Source organism: Engraulis encrasicolus, chromosome 1 (genome assembly GCF_034702125.1).
Source record: "Engraulis encrasicolus isolate BLACKSEA-1 chromosome 1, IST_EnEncr_1.0, whole genome shotgun sequence".
Classification (NCBI taxonomy): Eukaryota; Metazoa; Chordata; class Actinopteri; order Clupeiformes; family Engraulidae; genus Engraulis; species Engraulis encrasicolus.
In genome coordinates, this window is record NC_085857.1 from 40342688 (window position 1) to 40363045 (window position 20358).

At 43.4% G+C, this 20358-nt stretch overlaps 1 protein-coding gene across 1 annotated transcript; it reads left to right on the forward strand.

The window, feature by feature from the left end:
• Nucleotides 1–1615: 1615 nt before the first annotated feature.
• LOC134451650 (uncharacterized) lies at nt 1616–16198 on the forward strand. The gene is made up of 16 exons (XM_063202115.1): nt 1616–2254; nt 4497–5438; nt 5778–6497; nt 8420–8544; nt 8640–8790; nt 8928–9187; nt 9406–9529; nt 11042–11246; nt 11560–11833; nt 12012–12189; nt 12817–12893; nt 13457–13637; nt 13825–14076; nt 14202–14373; nt 14668–14816; nt 15516–16198. Exons 3-16 carry the CDS (start codon nt 6113–6115, stop codon nt 15704–15706), a joined length of 2724 nt encoding a protein of 907 aa, XP_063058185.1. The 5' UTR covers nt 1616–2254; nt 4497–5438; nt 5778–6112; the 3' UTR covers nt 15707–16198.
• Nucleotides 16199–20358: the final 4160 nt, after the last annotated feature.

Here is a 20358-nt window from a genome sequence, read left to right on the forward strand (position 1 = left end):
AAATAGTGCAGGGGAGGAGAATCGCCCATATTTAACAGAGGACAGAGTGCTCTAACTGCATAACTGACCGCTCAAGACTCTTCTGGTTGAACAGAGGGAAACACGCACCGTCGGGGCTGTCGGGGAGATGAGGTGGGCCATCAGGAATATTAAACCTTATTCTGCCTAACTACTAGCCTACGTATGTTTCCTGGACATTTCTGAAATTCGGGTTAGGGGTAGGGTGGAGCAAGGTAGCCTACTGTTCTCAGATGCTCCCGTGGCGCCTTCAGCTAAATTAGGAATGCGATACAGTTATACACGTGCGATACAGAAATACAGATACGGTCAGCCAGACCTTGAATATTACGAGTGTAAGACAAAGCAAAACTGATATAACAAAGACATACAATAGAAGCAAAGGAAAATCGTTTACATCTGCAAACAGAAGAGATTTGAGAAAACTCTGCCGACTTGGCTTAAATAACTGTGCGCTTCGCGCCTCATGACTCTCCAGGTTTAATAGAAAGGGCGCGGCTCACCGCGGCGCGCAGGCTGCACCCAGCAACGTTGACCTTCAGGAATACTCAGCTAATCTTCTACCTGGCTCTATATTTCCAAGACATTTTAAAGGAACTGGTTTCGTTTTTGTCCTCCCTTCTTTTGGTAACGACTGTTCTCTGGAGCTTGAATTGCGTTAACGTCTCTACATGTAGGCTACTACCTTGCATAAATGATAGGCCTACTTCCAAAATACGGGATAATTGTCATCCAAACTTCACATAAATGTGAGTAAACAAAAGACAAAATGTATCTGGCCTGCCTGCTAAATACATAAAAATAGGAAAGGAGAGAATTGTCCTCATTTTCAACCAGAAGAGAGGAGAGTGCTTCGATACCGCACAATTGCGAATGGTCTGATGACCGAGGTAAACGCAATGATGAATAACGGCTTCTCTAGATGTCTAGGAGACAACAGATAACACTTCACCATTTTCCCTCATTGTCAATGTCTGTCATGAGACTGTTATTATAAGATTTAACTGTTTGTGAATGCTTAGGAGAGATAACTGACGTTTTTGTGATCGAAAATCGCGCATGGCCACAAATAGGCGCATTTATGGTTTCATTTTTAAGGACCTCATGGCGGGCCAGAAATTTGCTGCCCGTGGGCCGCAGTTGGCCCGCGGGCCGTTGTTTGGAGACCAGTGGAGTAGGTATTGCAACTATACTTCACATTCAATCTGCCTATTGACACATTTGATTGGTTTCATGAATATTTACTTAGTAATAAACTTGACTAATTTGACAAAAGTACAGTAAGTTTTTCAGCTAAAATGTGCATTTCTGGAAATTAAAAAATGGCGGACATGGAAGATCCTCCTTTTCATGTCCTATGAAAAATATAACTTTCCCAATAGGCTAATAATGAATAGACTGGTACTTAGAATTTGATGGTGGTGGTAAAGTATTCATCAAAAAGGTGACATTTGTTAATGGGCGGCATGCATTCTGGAAATAAACTGCTACAAATATTACAAAGTGCACCTTTAAAAAAAAAAAAAAAGATCTCTGGCAGCACTGCTGATCGAACGAGGTCGGTTGCTACAATAATGTCCGTGGCTGACAGCGGGAAAACGTCTCCACGGAGGAGGGGCGTAAATTAAGCACGATGTCAAGCGGAAATCGAGGACGGAAGTTTGGATAATTAAATCACGGACCTATTAAATTTAATCTAGATCTATGAATTCAATGCACACTAGGTCTGTGGACAGAACGTGCTTCGGAGCGATAGGATAGCTCTAGCCCTCCCTCCACTTTTGCCAGCCTTTGAGGGTGGTATTGCGCTCAGTAACGGGAGGCTACAGAGTTTGGAACTGGGCAAATGGTTGTAAACGATAGCTGCAGGCTTTGCCTGAAAAGTGTAAGGATTGGTGGAGTAATGACCCACACCAAATTAATTTTCGACAAAAGGGACGGTAATAATGTAGCATCGCAGTTGGCAAAACTCGGGCTGACCCTACACAACACACCGCAGCGGTCATTCCGCGTCTGCTACAAATGTTGTACAATTATCTCGCGACTACTACAAGATAACACGGTGTTGCAGAGATGGAAAGATCAAGAAACCGCAGTGGTCGAGGAAACACCTCTGGAGACAGACGAAGCTGCTGCTTCTTCCGACGACAGGACCCAGGAATCCACTCCGTCAACACCACCACCAACAACAACAACAGCCGACTTGCCTCCTCCAACCAGCGCCAGTGAGACAGAGGTAATAACAGAATAATAACGTATCGGTGAGCTGCAAGGTTAACACTGTTTCTGGATATCAAATGGAACACTTGCGCACTTGATGTTTCAGTGCGTAAGGTGTATGCATTGAGGCAGTCGGTTCATATGCAAAATAGGGAGGCGGAGCACTCGGAGGGTTACAGGCAGCCTCAAAATGAATGGCAGTGAACGAGGAGCCCGATTGAAGGATAAAACTCGCTGTTTTGAACTAATAATCGTCCGGGGAAACTTTCACAGCCTGCCTCGTGAATTCAGGGAAATGACACGAAAGTGGGATAATCATACGTACATCCAGATGACCACGAGCACTTGTACAATCCACAGTCCCCCCCTATCAGCTCAGTTTGACAGCTGTCACTCAGAACGCACCCAGCGAGCGGTGCATTCGGAGGGTACACTATTTACAGCCTTCTCGCTATTTAACCCATGCCTGCAGTTAGGGGCGCTGTCGAGACGAGAGCACAGCCCATTCATTCTGAATGTAGTCTGCAGTCCTCCGTTGGCGCCCCTACAGTGCAGTACCTGGCGAGTGGAACCTCTCGTAATACAACTTCTCCGAGAGCGTTTTCACAGCTGTCAAACTGAGCTGATAGGGGGGACTGTGGATTCTACAAGTGCTCGTGGTCATCTGGATGCACGTATGCTTGTCCCACTTTTTTGGCATTTCCCTGAATTCACGAGGCAGGCTGTGAACTTTGAAGGAAGTTTCCCCAGACTATTACAAGTTCAAAACAGCTAGTTTTATCCGTCAATACGCTGACTTCTCGTTCACTGCCATTCATTTTGAGGCTGCCTGTGACCCTCCGAGTGCTCCGCCTCCCTATTTTGCATATGAACCGACTGCCTCAATATGAATTACCCACTGAAACAAAGTGCAGAAGTGCACCACCTGAGACAGCTGGTGAGTGTTCCCCCGCCGGACTAATTATTGGGGGACACCCAGAGTTGGGGGACTCGCGCTGAGTCGCCTGTGTCGGTTGTCTGCAACCTGACTTTCTGTTCCTATGCCTAGTGGGGTAAGTGAGTGACAATGACGACAGGTTACAGTTGACAAATAAACTTGTTTTTGTTGACCCAAACAGCGAGGCGACTCACCGCGAGTCCCCCAACTCAGAGTGTCGCCCAGTAATCAGTCCGTCGGGGGAACACTCACCAGGAACCAAAATCATCCATAACAATCCACAATACAAATAATCCTTAAGATCGTTTCACAAACATAACCCCATATTAAATAAAATGCACAATAATGGGCATAAGGCACAACATAGAATGAATAGTTTAAACTATATGAGAGATTATCTGGCTATGCTCAATTTTGATATTTCACCTTGCCCGACAGACCTGTCCAGAGATTTTTGTAGGAAGATCTGTCTTCTGTCTCTGACCTGTCCATGATTGGTCACCACTCATTTCAAACCAGATCTGAGCTCACTCCTCCCACCCAAGCGCTCCAGGGCATCGATGATCCAGACAAAAAATAATTACAAAAGTAATTTAAGTGGTCTGGTAAAACCAGGCAAGCTTCAACCTACCCCATCTCAAATGTCTCATCTTGCCAAAATTTTGAAAATAAATTCTTATAAAATTATTTTTTAAAAGATTATTTTCTCTAAATCATCTTCCTTTTAGATGGATAGGCCTACATGGAATTCACTTGGAAAGCACAAAAACATATTTTCACAAATATCTCTCTTGCCAAATTTGGTATGTGCTTTTCTTTTTCATAAGTGTTAGAGGATGACTTCCACCACCTTAGAATGTGGTGACACGATCACAGTAATTTGTATTTTCTCTCCCACAATTGCGGAGAACAAAGTGAGCTTGGTTATTACCAGACCATTTTAACTACTTTGTAATTCTTTTTTTGGCCTGATCCCCGATGCCCTGGAGCGCTTGGGTGGAAGGAGTGAGCTCGGCTCTGGTTTGATATGAGTGGTGACCAATCGCTGACAGTTGACATTCATGATGTATGGTATTATGTGCCCAAGTGCGTTCAGTTATTGGCTGGCCTAGAGGATGACTAAACCCTCCCCAGAGAAGCGTAATCAGGCCATTTCTGAATTATGGAAAAAATATATATATTTGGAAAGGAGAAACTAATGGGAAACATTATGTATTTCAGAAAGCCATGGCCTTCTCAAAAAAAAATCCTTGCATTTGATTTCATTCTTTTAGGTCTACTCACTTGCTAGAACTAAGAAAATGTTTCTGTTCAACCACAGATTCTTCAAGGAAGTCAACTCACATCAAAACCAACTCGTGACGCTGAGGAATGCGACACCGAAGCAGAACACCACTCTGCGACGCAGCGAAACCTAAACAAAACAGCCAACATGGTGGCCTGTGGTGGACCTAGTGGAACACAACACCCAGTATCACCCATACAGCCTATGGTAATACCAGTAAAGGGTCGATGTCGTCTGTGCAATGGCATCCTGAAGGTAAACGGTATGAGCAGCCAACTCATCTTTGACAGAGGCTACAGCAACCCAAAAAGCTTAGACGAACGTCTTACCAAGCTTGGTTTGGAATTGTCACACGTGCGGGAACGATCGAAGCGAGTATGCTTTAAGTGCATTCGCTTGATTGAGAAAGCCGAAGCCATTCTCAGACCATGGCAGAAAGCAGAAGAGGACCTACCAAAGTCTGAACACTCATCTCTGACTACACTGTCATCAGTGAGTTCTGTGGGCGGTGCAGCTTACGGGGGAAACGTGAGCTCTACAAATTCTGCAAGACTTGAATTGTCTTCCCCGCCAATACAAACTCCCACATTATTTGTCCTCAATAATCAACTATATGTTCAGACTACTCACTCCCAAACAAACCAATTTTGTGTATCCAATCCTGTCGTCCCCTCTGCACCAGTTTTTGTATCCAATTCTGTCATCCCACCTGCACCAGTTTTTGTATCCAATCCTGTCATCCCCTCTGCACCACTTTGTGTATCCAGTCCTGCTATTCCATCTGCACCGATGATGTGTGTAAAGTCAGAGGAAATGGAGGGAGATGAATGTCAAGTGTCTTTGGACAAGGCAACGCAGACGCACAACCCTGACTGGGAGCGTGTCTTACGCCGGACTCCTGATGGTCTTGCATCTGAATTTCCCATGCCAACAACTGAAAGCTCTCAAAACGGAGCAAGGAAAAAAAGTATTATCGAGGTAAGTCACCGAGAACCATAAGACATATACTATAGCTGATGATGTAAACGCCAGTGCAATGCAAACAGAACACAAGTGTGCTGTTTTCTTGGTTATAAATATATAATAGGCCCAAAGGAGAGGGTTTTGTTGTTGTTTTCAACTTGTTAACTCTGGTACCATGCAGTTGCCAGGTGTAAGGTCTGGCCAGAAACACGGCTGTATTCAGATTGCACCATAAAAAGTAGGCCCATCAGTATCCAATCAAACACACAAAATGCTGCAACAACAACTCACATTATTGTGTTTAGGCTACACAACTGTTACTGACTAAAGAAAATTCTCCTTTTTGTGTTTCAGGTGGTTCTGCATTATCGCTCCCGGCGTCAGAGCTATTTGTGTGCAGATGATGACACATCAAGCCTAGTGGAAGCCATCGCAAAGAAAAACTGGAACTGGGCTGCCAAAAAGATCATGAGACACACAGAGCTACTTGGACCGCTCACTGACAACATCCTGGTCCTTATCGAGGAGGAATGCAAGAAGATCTGCAGTCCAGACGCAAATTTCATGTTGGCCAAGACGTCAGCTGAAGATCTGAAAGCATTCTCCCTTCAGAAATTGCGCAAAGACCTCGAGCGCCTTCCCCGTTTTTGTTGTCGATTTTCTCGTGCATCTCCAGAAAATCTGAGGATATGGCATGTGTTGCAGCAGCAATAGCTTTCAGAGGCCGAGACCAACACTTGGCAGCCTTTTCGCACTATGTGACTAACATCCTGCTGTATGGTGGGGTGAGGAAGAGAGTCCTTAATAGCATTACAAAATTCGGCATAACCGTTTCGTACACAAGTGTGTTGAGGAAACGGATGGAACTTGCGAGCAGTGGAGAGCACTTCGAACCACTGAAAACAACCAACAAAACATTTCTGAATGAAGATGATGATGATGATGATGATGATGGAGACAACAGAGCAGCCAATGATGGATGTGTGCAAGGGAGCGAAAACGATGTTGCCGAAGGAACTACCAGAACGAGCATGCCCGATGTTACTGTGAAAGTGAAGAGTGAAACCATGCACGGTACGAGTTATTCTTGTTTGATATAAAAGGTTCTTTCTGGATGATTCATCGAAAGAAGGCGTTGCCAACATGGGTTTATGTCGACCCATTTTTGTAAAAACATGTAGAGTAATTTTTTTTCTGCTTGTTTTCAAAACAAGCAACGCCTGGTGGCCCGAAACCTAGCTTAGCCTTAGCTATCAGCTGGTTACTACTCTCAGGTGTGTTCCATTATTCGCCTGTACTGTGTACCTTGTTTAAGTGCAGTGAAGTACCCTCTCCACCCTCCGCGATTCACGAGGCGAGTACATTCCGATTCCCGTTCTGTCTGATACACTTAACGGAAATGACGGTTGGTCGCGTGTTTACCAACCGCCAAGATGCAATTCATCACGGAAGGCACTGTTCGTTATGCTGACACTTTTTAAAGTTACCCCTGCCTCCAACACACATGGCGATTCTCTTTGGAATCAAAACTATGCTGTTATCACAGAGATTCAGTCGTTTGACAGATCTGACACTCAACTACGTAACAAACATGGCGGCTGTTGAGTGCGAAAAGTGTACAGTAACTCCACATTTCAAAAAATGGCCGTTTTGGGGGCGTTATCCGGGTAATTAGATTAGAAATGGAACACCCTGCGTACCCAAACGCAGTGCGGAAAGGGCGGAAAGTACGAGTATTGGAATACACCAACAGAGCACACAGCCAGTTTACATACAGCCTCACCACTCTAGTCGACCCATGCCTGCCCCAGGGGTCGCTGTCAAGAGAGCACAGCCCTGAATGGAGCCTGGACGCCTCCGTTGGCGCCCCTATAGTGCAGTTTCGTACCACCTGGGGAAGTGGCGAGTTGATAACCTTTAGAATCTCTAGGGAGCCAATCTGAGACGGATATCCACGAAAAACCCGGAAAACCCTCTCATTTGTACACAGGCCACCTTGCTAGCTTGCAAAAACGGCTTGAAACAAAGCAACCAGAACGTTTTTTAAACAGGACCAACGCGTAACGCATTCAATAACAATCGTTACTTAAGAATGTCCCACTATACGATACGATTCGATCGTCGGTCGTAGGAATGCATTGATACATATCGAGTATTATTTGCACCTCTGGTACTGGGCAGCAATGATTGTAATGTAAGATTTTTTAGTGCCAAGGTCGAACCCCAGAATTATGTGTACATGGCTCTGATGACAATATTTTGTTTTTTATACACAATGTTGGAAAGATAATCTACAAGGACGTGTCTAAAAAATAAAATGAAAAACTGAAAAACAACCAAACAAATAAAGACATAATTAAAATTAACAAACATAGGCCTTATTGTTTTAAATGACACTTATAGACATGTCATTTGTTTGAGGGAGTTAATATTGGTGCCAGATCTGTACAAATGCAGTTCTGGGTTTCTACCTAGTCACTAAAATGTCCCAAAGTGCGGACAACATCAACAACCAAGACATATGGGTCAATGGTATTATACAATATGTCACAGAAGTGAGTACACCCCTCACATTTTTGCAGAGTTGTACATATACCTTTTCATGGGACAACATTAAAGATCTACTTCCACTGAAAACCAGTTCTACTCGATCCTTTTGAAAAACGGAGGGTCACCCCATAAGTACATACACATGCTGCGACTGCAAGTGGTGTGTCATCTCCACTAGCTGTGTTTCACAGAAACAATACAGAGCAAGGAGCGAATCAGGAAGTTTTCAAAACAATCAGCAGCTGAATCAGCTATAGTATTTGTTGTGCGCTGGCTACGGTTCATTGCATCAAAGTGAAATATTATTCTTTAATATTGTCCCGTGAAAAGATACACTTACAAATCTGCAGAAATGTGAAAGTGTTGTACTCAATTCTGTGACGTACTGTATATTCCTCATCTCTAAATGCACACTATGTGTTATTGTACTGTCCTGATCTTTACAGATAGCCCTATGCAGAGCACTCATGAGAACCCCAGTGGAATGGAACAGACTACTGGTGTCAACACTCCATCACAGAGGGACCAGGAACTGGAGTCCAATGAAGATACAGATGCACCCTTCAATATAGTAAGGCCAAGTTCAGACATTAAGAGTAGTATTAGAGTTTATTCGAGTTCGTTTTTTAAAATTATAATAACATAGGTCTTAAATATATTTTTAAGCATCCCACACACTTGAAAGGGCGCCCCAACGTCAATCAGTACCTAAAGGACCAGGTCTACAAATGCCCATGCTGCAAGTTCTCCACGGAACTTAAACACAAATTCAACTTCCACATGGACTTCCACATTAATCGTGCTGTGCCGTTTAAAGGTATGGTTATTATTACTGTTGTAGATGTCAATATACCTTAAAGATAATCATAGAGATTTATTTTCACACTTGCCAATGACAAGGCCTCTTTCTCATGAACTATGGGTTACTGATGAGGGTTTTCTTCTGTTTTTTAGGCTACTACATCTGCAAATGCCAAATGCTGTGTCGTCTAACACGACAGACGTTGTTTCCAACGGCAGTGCTCAGTGCAGAGCCGCACTTCCATTGTCTTTTCTGCCCGCTTACAATTGAGATCAAACAAAACTTCGCGCTGCATTTGATGTATTGCTCCATGCCACCTCATCCTTTTCCTGCCTCCACTGACAACGATCGGCCCTCCAACCACAACCCTCTGCCCTGCAGTGCTGGAGCCACTAAGGATCCGTCATCTCCTGTATGTTTTTTTTTATTACCCATATATCCTTATAAACTGTTACTATTTTCCTTTGTGATATGCAGGACCCATGTGGTACTAGCCTATTTAATGTGGATTAAGCACATTCGCCCATATAGTTAATGTGTTTTTTTTATTTTCATATGCTGTAGTTGATATTGTTAATGACAAAAAACAAATGAATTATGAGTATTTTAACTAGTTCTGTCAAATTTTAGGCCACTCTATCTGGACAGCGTTTGATGGGTCACCATATGGCTTGCCAAACTGATCCACCAGAAACGACCACCGTTGCAACACAATTGTCCATCGAGACATTTAAACCCCACTGCAAAAGCAGAGGTATGTTTACCAGCGTTCACTTTGCATCATTATGCCATCAATTCCTTTCTGTGCTTCACTTACTGTGTGTTTGATTCTAAAGCAACCAAAGTGAATGGGTAGCTGAAGTCATTGAAGAGGCTTCTCCCATGAACTTGCTCTATAGGTGGTGGGCCCAGTCTCATATCTTGTCAGTTTGTTGGTGTTAACGAGTGCAACTTTATTTTTGCTTATATAACCCCCTGACAACCCATTAATCAATATTTTGGCTGTTGCCATCCTCATTTATAAAAGTGACAACAAAAACTAGCCGACCGAGTGACGTCACGTCAATGCAAAGTCAACGAGGCAGAATACAGCTAGCGCGTGCATGCTACCCGGAACCGTCAGATTTCATGGCAAAAAGTGACAAGTTGGGGGGTAAGTGGGCTCACTTGTTGTGTACATGCAAAAACAAATATTTTTCTCAAACTTTCAGGAGTGCTCTTTTTCGCTGTTAGTGTTCGACTGTCTGACCATCATTGGGCAACGAGAGATAAATGTCAAAAAGATGACAGGTCTGTTCCCTCAAAGCAATAGAGCAATGAGGTGACGGGGGTAGATCAATTCGCCAAAAAACTACGTGTCAGTAAAGAAATGCAAGCTGTGTTATTTTTTCCAGTAACAGGAAAATGGTCAGGAATGAAATGCCTACCTTGTTTCAATGATTAGGTGAATTATCTGCCTATGAAAAAAGCCCGATATGCGGATAAATATTCCCTTTTCAACTTTGAGGGGCGGAGACTTCCCATTGACTGTGCATTATGTGACGTCACCCCCAGTCTTTTTTATTTTCGTTATTTTTTTAAGATCAACGTGCAACTTTTCAGCGTGGCAACAGCCAGAATATTGCTTTACATATTGTCAGGAGGTCATATTAGAAAAATCAAGTTGCCACTCGAGAGTGAGAACGAAACTCATTTTCTAAAGGAGCTACGAAATCTAGCCCACCGTCTACTATTCGCTCTGGAAGTCGTATTGAAGCTCATCACAGAGTGGCCTGGGACATTTGAAAATATGAGCATTCCACTTGGTTTTCCCTGAACTGCATCGTTGCCATAAATTTAACTGACTTTTTGAAGTTTTGTTGTTTGTGTATTTGTTTGAAGAACTGAAGTTTTGTTTTTGTTTTAAATTGACTTTTTTTGTTTTAAATGAATCTGATTGCCTAGTGTGCTTAGCCCCCAACAAATTTGCCTTTGTGAACGGTTTTGAGTCACTCCTGGTCTGCACGTACAGTTAGCATGTTTGAGACCCTGACTAACCTCATGGGAGACCCCGTTTTCCCTTTTCTCAGACACACAGACGTCTGTAGTCTACAGCGATGTCTGTGCCAGCACTTTTGTTTTAAATGAATCTGATTGCCTAGTGTGCTTAGCCTCCAACAAATTTGCCTTGGTGAACGGTTTTGAGTCACTCCTGGTCTGCACGTACAGTTAGCATGTTTGAGACCCTGACTAACCTCATGGGAGACCCCGTTTTCCCTTTTCTCAGACACACAGACGTCTGTAGTCTACAGCGATGTCTGTGCCAGCACTGAATCGGAGACGATCGAGAGATTTCCTTTGGATCCCTACAAGAGACCGAGCAAGAGGCCACGTCTGGAGCTGGAGGAGGAAGCCGAGAACCTCTTGGACAGCAGCTCATTGATGGACATCGGGGAGACAGTGACCATTTTGGCCGAGTCTGCAGATTTAGCGTGAGTTGACTTTCAGAATGTCCATTTTGTATGATATTCAGTTGACGGATGAAATGAATTTAGCTGTGGCTAGTGTGTTATACATGTACAATCCTTGCCTTTACTGTAGACCTTTGACGACAATCACCAGACTGCTTATTGTTTTGTGTGATTCATGGGAAGTTGTGAATGGGTTTGAATTTGATCCTTAGAGTTTGATGTAGCCTTAATTGTCATACGACCAGCTATAGGTGTTTTTATTATCTACGTTACGTATGTGTCTGAGGTTGCCATTATAAATATACTATGCATTCTTATTTGCCATTTGTAACAGAACTTCGCATACACCTGTCCAAAAGACGCCTACGTATATCGTCTATGAATCCTGCTTAAGGGAGCTGTTCACAGATTGTCCGGACTGCAAGATGAAGACAGATGTCAGCATGAGACGTTGGGGCACATTCCTGACTGTGCAGCAGCATTGCCAATATTGTCAGTACTCTCGACGATGGAACAGCCAGCCTGTTCTTGGAAGCACTCCTGCAGGGAACCTACAACTGGCTGCGGCCATTTACATCAATGGTGCATCTTTCACCAACATCGAACAGGTAACGGATAGACAACATTGCACTTTCAACAATTGTGCCAAATGCAACCAAATAGAACCAAATGCAGACCCATTCACCATATATCATGCATTTGGTAAAACAATAAGCTTATTGGCAGATGAAATTTAGCTTCCTGAAGTATGTTCTCAGATGTAATCTTGTGTATGCCCCCCTTTAGATTTTTAAGACGATGAGCTTGAAGATGTTGTCCTACGAGACCTTCCAAAGACAAACCCGTATGTACATAGAGCCAGCTATCGTCCACAAGTGGAGGACGACCCAAGATGGCCTGTTGGCAGAGCTTTCTCAACAGCACCTCATCCACCTTCGTGGAGACATGAGGACAGACCTTCCAGGTACACAGTAAGAGCCGCTGATTTGTTCCAAAGTCAGACATTTAGGTAACACTTGACAATAACGTCCTATTCACATCTTTATAAACACTTAATAAATAATCAACTAATTATCAACAAAATGTTTACAAATGTTTATAAATGGGCAAGAAATACTATGCTAACACAGCAGACACAGCACAGTCGCAGCGATCCTGGAAGTTTCTCCTCCAAAGACCAGAAAGCATAAAACTCACACAGTAGAAGTTGATTCCCACTCCACTGTGCAGTCGTAGTTTGGTTATTACTCATTTACAAACATTTGTAAATGCTTTGTTAAATGTGAATTGTTATATAATGTTAATAAAGTGTTTATAAAGCTGTGAATAGGACGTTATTGTAAAGTGTTAAGGAAATTTAAATGTGATTAAAGTGCGATTCATTTTGATTAATCATTTGCACAGCTTATAGTTCATTCGATTACAAATTTGAATGGAGTCCCAGCCCTAATTTAAACCAAGACTTTAAACAATCCATGTGAATGAAGTATTATGAAGTAAAGGGAGGGAATATGTAATATGACACTGTCATTTTCCCCCAGATAAAGTTTTAATAAACTTTATTCTATTCTATTCTGTGTGTTTTGGCCAGACCGTACTCCCTGGTTTGGCAGCTACACCATGATAGACCTCAGAAATAACAAAGTCATCGATATTCAGTTAATTGAGGTAAGACATGAACATGCGTTATTGTTTGTTTTTTTCCTATTGAAATGAAATCCAGAGTCAGTCTTGTACTTGTATGTTGCTGTTTGGGATGATGTCACTGTCAAGGAGAAGGAGAGTGAAGAAGGGCAATGAGAGATGGCAACCTTGCCCCTGGCCCACGCTAGATGCACATGATGTGATGTGTATTTGGAGCCCCCTGTAGACGACCGAAAACACTGCGGGCAGACAGATAGTCAGTTAAACAGATAGTCAGAGCCCAAGTCATTTTCTGGAGTTTTGGTTTTGGTTTTGTCTCTCTCCATGTTAGGTTACACCTTCCATGTAAACTGGTCATGTCTTTGGTTGTGGGAAAACATCAAATATCAGAAGGGAATCAAATACCTATTGTCACCTCTGTGTATACCGTGTCCTTTGTCATGGTCGATTCCCGTAGTTATACGCGACCAGATGTGTCATATTTTGAAAATGAACAACGCTAAGACTATCCACAGTAATCAAAATCAAAATATCAACAGAGTTCTTTTTATTTCTTTTTACTTTTTTTTAAACTATGTAATAATTAGAGAAGTGAGGTTGGTGCCAATGAGAGCATGGAGACAAAAGGCCTGGGAAGGAGTCTCACTCTCTTGAAGGATCATGACGTGAGACCTGACACCGTCGTCACAGAGGCTCGACCCGAAATTGAGGAGTTCCTCAGTGAGGCCACCTTCACACACTACTATGATGTTAGACACGTCGAAAAAGGTACTTTGTTGGTCTTTTTTTTATTGGGGCGGGTTTGTCACTGTTGTTCAGGTCATGTGCAGAGGCAGTTTGAAATTCTGCAGTTTGTTCAAAGCCGCACAGTTCCATACGCTTTCTGAACCGTGCAGTGTCAGAGTAAAGCGTTTAATATTTTTGCTGTGTCAATTTCTGTTGTGTCGTTCTGTAGTACTTTCCCAGAAGCTGCAAACAATGTCGCATAAGAAATTCTTCCCACGTCTGAAGAAATGGTTCCCCACCATAAGAGAACACCTGTATTGGACAGCAGAGACCTCCACCACGGGACCAGAGAGAGAAGCAAAGTGGCGATCGCTCATGTATCGCGTTCGAAATGTTCATGTCCACGGCGACCCTCGATTCCCTCAGGGTCTGCCCAAATCACAAAGGTGTCTGAGGGACCGACCAAAATGGCTGATAGATGGTGTGTTCCAGGAGAACTCCTTCAACTTGTAAAGCTGTTGCAAAAATTTGATATACTGTAAAGAAAAGTTGTTTTACAGAGGGGCTTTCTTTTATACTTGGATATTTTCTTCTTTTCTCTGAAAGGATCACAAGCCCTCAACGAATTGAGGAAGGTACTAAGCACTGAGAAGATCATGAATGATATATGGAAACTCAGCCCTCATCCCCACACAACTTCACTTGAGGACTTCCACAGTGTGAGCAAGCGATTCACGCCCAAAAATGTGATTCTTCCTTATCAAGGAAGACTATGCAGGTAAATGAAGTGACCTCATGTCAACACTGAAGAATTACAAGAGCAGTCAATGTCTTTATTTGTTCAAGTACAAACAAATTTGTAGCTAAAAAAATGTTTCTGAAAACACTCAAAATGGCAGACATGGAGATGATCCTCCTTTTCATGTGAATGTTTGGAATTTAATAGTGGTGGTATATATTCATGAATTCTGGAAACAAACTACTAAAATATTACACAGTGCACCTTTGAGGAAATGGGAATTCTTCCATTGAACCTAATATACTGTACATGTGTATTTTATCTCCCTCCAAGGTTGTATTTGGCAGCTCTGCACTTTAATGAAAACTCAGGCCGTCCCCAAGCGACCTCAGCTGATGGTGAGCCCCTGTTCAGGGTGGCGTTTCCCAAGTCCCAGACAAGAGAATGCACAGACAAGCCAGTGAAGGTGGAGCCAACATACCGTAAGTATTTGGGAATTATATATTAGTAGTAGTATTATGTACATTGAAATTGGGCATTTGTTTACAATATTATGAACGTAGATAAAACATGTGTTACATAAGTTGTATGGTCACCGGCCACTTAATTGTGGAATTAGAAACTGGCACCTGATCAAGAACAACGGCGTGCCCATGAGTAATCATTGTCAATGTAAAATTTAATATTTTATTTTACTTAATATTCTAATTCTGTGGGAATAGGCAGGCAAACAAAATGTATTGGTGGTGCCAAACAACCATGCTGAATTGGTACTAAGGTGCCCAAAGTGTGCCAAACAAATATCCCCCCACCACATTACACCACAAGCCTGAACCATTGACGCAAGGCAAGATGAATCCATGTTCTCATGTTGGTTAACGCCAGATTTTGAACACTCATTAAACCAGACAACGTTTTTCCAATCTTCTTTTGCCCAACCTTAAGCCCATTTCTACCTTATTCTGATGTTAAGTTTGCACTGAAGCAGATCATCTTTACCATAGATCTACATGCCTTAATAAACTGAGTTGCCGCCATGCGATTGACTGACTAGAGATTTGTGCCAATGACTGGTTGCACAGGTGTACCTAATATAGTGGCCGGTGAGTGTATATCCATCAGCAACAGCAAAAAATAAAACAAGGATGTTGCAGATGTTCAAATAGATGATCTTATTCCAGGCTACGAGGAAGATCTGGTGGACTTGGTGTTTGACAAGGTCTTCCCGGATCCCACTCCATATGTGGAAGAGGTGCTGAAGATCCCCAGACCTCCAGATGTGCCTTCACGCTTTGACCAACCGTGTAGTCAGGATGTTGTATCTGGCTACGTCTCCGCTACCAATCGAGGAGGCAGGCCTCCCCTCTATTGACCTCCTGATGTGCCTTCACGCTTTGACCAACCGTGTAGTCAGCATGTTGTATCCGGCTAGGTCTCAGTTATCAATCGAGGAGGCAGGCCTCCCCTTTAGTAATCTACCATCTTAAGTGATCACAGGCGGGAGGGGCAACTGCAGTTTGGACCATTTTTGTATCAATGTTAAGATCTTTCCTTGTTTATTTTTGTACTCATTAATCTTTTGCACATCTCAACTTTGTAACGTTATACAGCTTTGTAATTGAATGTGCACAAGTGAAAAAAAATCCTTGATGTTGCAAATGTTTTAGTTTGCCTGTGTTGCACAGTTCATATTCTGATCTGTGAATATTCAGAGTTCAATTTTTTTTAATAAATTGATCTGAATGTAATGAATTTCTTGCCTGGAATGTTGGCGTTCTTTAGTGGTAGCAAATGTATTGTAATTCACCCCCAGATTGCCTAATGCCAGTCCATAGAATTGGTCCATAGTCATCCTCAGACTACTGGTTGTGCTGATCCCCACCCATCTAGGCATTGCCTATTGTCCTTTTGACACATCACAGTGCACACAACAAAACTGCATTTACATCTCACCCGTGCAAGCCCCAAAAAGCACCCCAAGGGATAAGTGTGGCGGCCAGGATGTTACTATGCATCTCATTATCTCAACTCCCATCCTCCTTCCCCGCATGCAGTCAGGCCAAAGATTTTCTCAAGTAGATCAAGATACATCATCTTGATTCACTTCCGGGATCCATTTCACGTCAGGTGAACACCCCTTTTGGAGACCAGCAGGGTTTGAGAATAAATTACGCCCCTACAGTACATGTGTGGAAATGAATCCTTGGATCAACGCAATTCCCTGATAGCCACACCCAGAGAATGGTTGAAAGTATAGGAGAACTGTAAAACCCTATTATTTAACTCAAGTGTAAAAAATGCCTAGCCTACTTCCAAAATCGGGACAGTATCACTTTAAGTCAAGTCAGCTTTTATTGTCACTTTAATCATATGCACAAGACATACAAAGAAAAATGAAATGACATTTTCTCTCTATACCATGCCAGGACAAGACATATACAAAACTGACATTTTTCAGACTGACATAAAGTGCAAGACAGGACAGGTAACAGTGATGGACTGGTAACAATGGACAATAATAAATGATGAATACAGTACAAATCAACATTCAACATTCAACATGTGACAGAGATAAGATAAATAAAGAATGTAGACACTACAATAATAGAAATAATAACAGTGAAAGTAACAGTATAATAACAATGCAAGTGGTAGGACTGAGGTAGTGCAAGTAAGGTGCAGTCCCTGGTACGGTTTGTGTGTGTGTGTGTGTGTGTGTGTGTGTGTGTGTGTGTGTGTGTGTGTGTGTGTGTGTGTGTGTGTGTGTGTGTGTGTGTGTGTGTGTTCTTGTGGGTAGTGCAGGTACAGTCCAATAGTGGAATACAAAAGTCAAACTGTGCCATGATCCAACATGGTCCATTGTAGTCCAGTGGTCTAGCATTTAGCAACATAGTCGGAGGTGCAAGTCTCGGATAGGGCTTTCAGGCCAACCAGAACGGAGCTGTTGTCGGTGCCCACACCTGTTACGTTCGGCACTAAAGTGCTTGTCTGCGAACCGCCCGTGTTCATATCGGGCTCTGAACTTTTTCTGCATGTGACTGTGTTACCTGGATGAACCTGCTAACGGCCACGCTGTCGTCACGGTTCACAGAGAAAAACCTAGTATTTTGCGGTTCGCATTGCGAACCAACTTTCCGGTTCGCGAACGCAAATATCTGTGGTGTGAACACGACCGTCGTTTCGCGATTAGGTGCGGGAACGGGCTCCAGCACGGTTCTCAGTCGGCCTGAACGCAATAATAGTGCAAGCAGTTCTTGATGATCAGTTCTTGGTGCCTTGATGATCCTCCCAGCTGTGTTCACTATACGTTGCAGGGCTTTCCTGTTGTAGTCAGTGCAGCTCCCGCCCCATACAGTGATGCAGCTGGTGATGATGCTTTCAATGGGTCCTCTGTAGAAGGAGGTCATGATGGCTGGTGGGGCCCTGGCATGATTCAGCTTCCGCAGGAAGTAGAGGCGTTGTTGGGCTTTCTTGACCAGTGATGCAGTGTTGGTGGTCCAGGAGAGGTCGTCGCTGATGTGCACTCCAAGGAATTTTGTGCCGCTCACCCTCTCCACAGCAGCACCATCGATGGTCAGTAGTAGGAGTCGGCGGGGGCCTTTCTGGAAGTTGACATCAATCTCCTTTATCTTGCCGACATTCAGTAGGAGGTGGTTGTCGCTGCACCACTTGGCTAGGTGGTCCACCTCTGTCCTGTAGTGTGTCTCGTCGCCGTTGGTGATGAGTCCCACCAGGGTTGTGTCGTCTGCAAACTTCACCAGGTGGTTGGTGCTGTGGGTTGTTTTGCAGTCGTGTGTGAGTAGGGTGAAGAGCAGAGGGCTTAGCACACACCCTTGTGGAGCTCCTGTGCTCAGCGTGTCCGAGGTGTTGTTGCCGACGCGCACTGCTTGCGGTCTCAGGCACAGGAAGTCCAGAAGCCAGGTACAGAGGGAGGTGCTGAGGCCCAGTTTGTCCAGTTTGCATATCAGCTGTTGGGGTATGATTGTATTGAATGCTGAGCTGAAGTCAATGAACAGCATTCTCACATATCAGTCTTTTTTCTCCAGGTTAGTGATGGCTGGGTGCAGAGCTGAGTTGATGGCGTCCTCTGTGGAGCGCCGGGGTCTGTATGAGAATTGAAAGGGGTCCAGGGTGGGGGAGAGGATGGATTCGATGTGTGTCATAACCAGCCGTTCGAAGCACATGATGAGTGGTGTCAGTGCTACGGGACGGTAGCCGTTGAAGCAGGATGGAGATGACTTCTTTGGCACTGGTATGATGGTGGCGGTTAGAAGCAGGAGGGGACAATGGCTTGTTGTAGTGAGGTGTTGAAGATGTCAGAAAAGACATGCTTTAGTTCCTCGGCACAGTCCTTCAGCACCCGTCCAGGGATGTTGTGTGGGCCTGTTGCTTTGCGTGGTTTGATCCTGGTGAGGGCCCTCTTCACGCTATCAACAGGTAGACCGAGTGCTTGGTCGTGTGGCGGGGGAGGTGTTTTCTGTGGGTGAGTCTTGTTTTGTTCCTCGAAGCGTGCGAAAAAACTGTTGAGGTCGTTCAGCAAGGATGCGTTGTTTTCGCAGCTCCGGGGTGACGGCTTGTAGTCAGTGATAGCTTGGATGCCCTTCCATAGGCTCCTTGCATCTTTGCTATCACTGAAGTGGGAGGTTATTTCCTGTGTGTAGTCTTGTTTTGCCTTCCTAATGCCCCGTGACAGATTGGCCCTTGCTGTCTTCAGGCTTGTTTCATCTCCAGCTCTGAAGGCTATGTCTCTAGCCCTCAGCAGCCTGTGGACCTCCTCTGTCAGCCATGGCTTCTGGTTGGCCCAAGTGATTATTGTTTTTGTGTCTGTGACATCATCTATGCATTTGGTGATGTAGGAGGTGACTGTATCTGTATACTCTTCAGTATCTATTTGGTTGTTGGTGGTGGCAGCTTGTTTAAAAATGTCCCAGTCAATTATTTCAAAGCAGTGTTGGAGGTAAAAAGTGTGACAACCCACCCCAGTCTCCCCTACTTGGGTCATTGCATTGGCTACCAGTGAGATTTAGAATGGAGTTTAACACTTTTCTGATAGTTTGTAAGTCAATAAATGGCTAAGGCCCCAAATATATTGTAAACATGCTAGAGGAATATCATACTAATAGATGTACAGTAGGTCTTCAGAGTGTCCTCTATTGGTTGTGCCTAGGGTCAAGTCTAGATAGGATGAAATGGCATTTAGTCATTATGCTGCAAAAGGCTGGAATCGACTTCCCGTTCAAATTAGAACGGCCCCAACAGTAGGCCTGTCTTGTTTTAAAAATAAATTAAAAACAGCTTTATTCTCATCTGCCTTTGGTGATAGATAGATAGATAGATAGATAGATAGATAGATAGATAGATAGATAGATAGATAGATAGATAGATAATTTAGATTATCTACTACACAATATAGTTTATTTTTCTTCTCCTTTCTCTTTCTCTACACTCGCCTCCAAAAGAGTTGTCGCCTACCCATCTGTTTGGAATAACAGCTAATAACCTGACTTTCAATTAATCACTTGGCTTCAGAAGTCACTCATATGAAAGCTACAACCCTCTCGAATGAAAATGTATGTACAAAAATAAATTTCATGCACCAAAGAAAGATTGACCCTTTAATGAACACAGACAGGGCAGATTTTGACAAGACAAAAGTTTTGTCGCCTATCGAACATAATGTGAAAATGAGCAGATAAGTCACTTCAAAACACTTCAAATACGCAGATCGGGTGTCATACTTAACCACTGGTTCACTCACACCTCTCCAGAAAATCAACTTTGGCCTTAGGTGTATGTTTAGGGTCATTGTAATCATGGAAAGCAACACAATGAAAATCAATGGAGTTCAATGAGAGATGGTGACATATTTGCTATTTGTAGAGCAATACATTTTTAACTTCATGATGTAATCAATGATAAAAGCCCTCACACACCAGCAGCATGCATGCAGCTCCACATAAGAGCTGTATCCCTCCCATGTTTGACTTTAGGCACCATGTATTTTTTCCAAATTCTTCACATTTA

What these genes read in the sequence shown, in the direction of transcription:
- LOC134451650 (XM_063202115.1), top strand. Translation starts at nt 6,113, where the DNA reads ATGGCATGTGTTGCAGCAGCAATAGCTTTCAGAGGCCGAGACCAACAC. An exon ending in TGTTAGACACGTCGAAAAAG is followed by an intron (nt 13,638 to 13,824) that starts GTACTTTGTTGG and finishes GTCGTTCTGTAG; the next exon opens with TACTTTCCCAGAAGCTGCAA. An exon ending in GAAGGTGGAGCCAACATACC is followed by an intron (nt 14,817 to 15,515) that starts GTAAGTATTTGG and finishes ATCTTATTCCAG; the next exon opens with GCTACGAGGAAGATCTGGTG.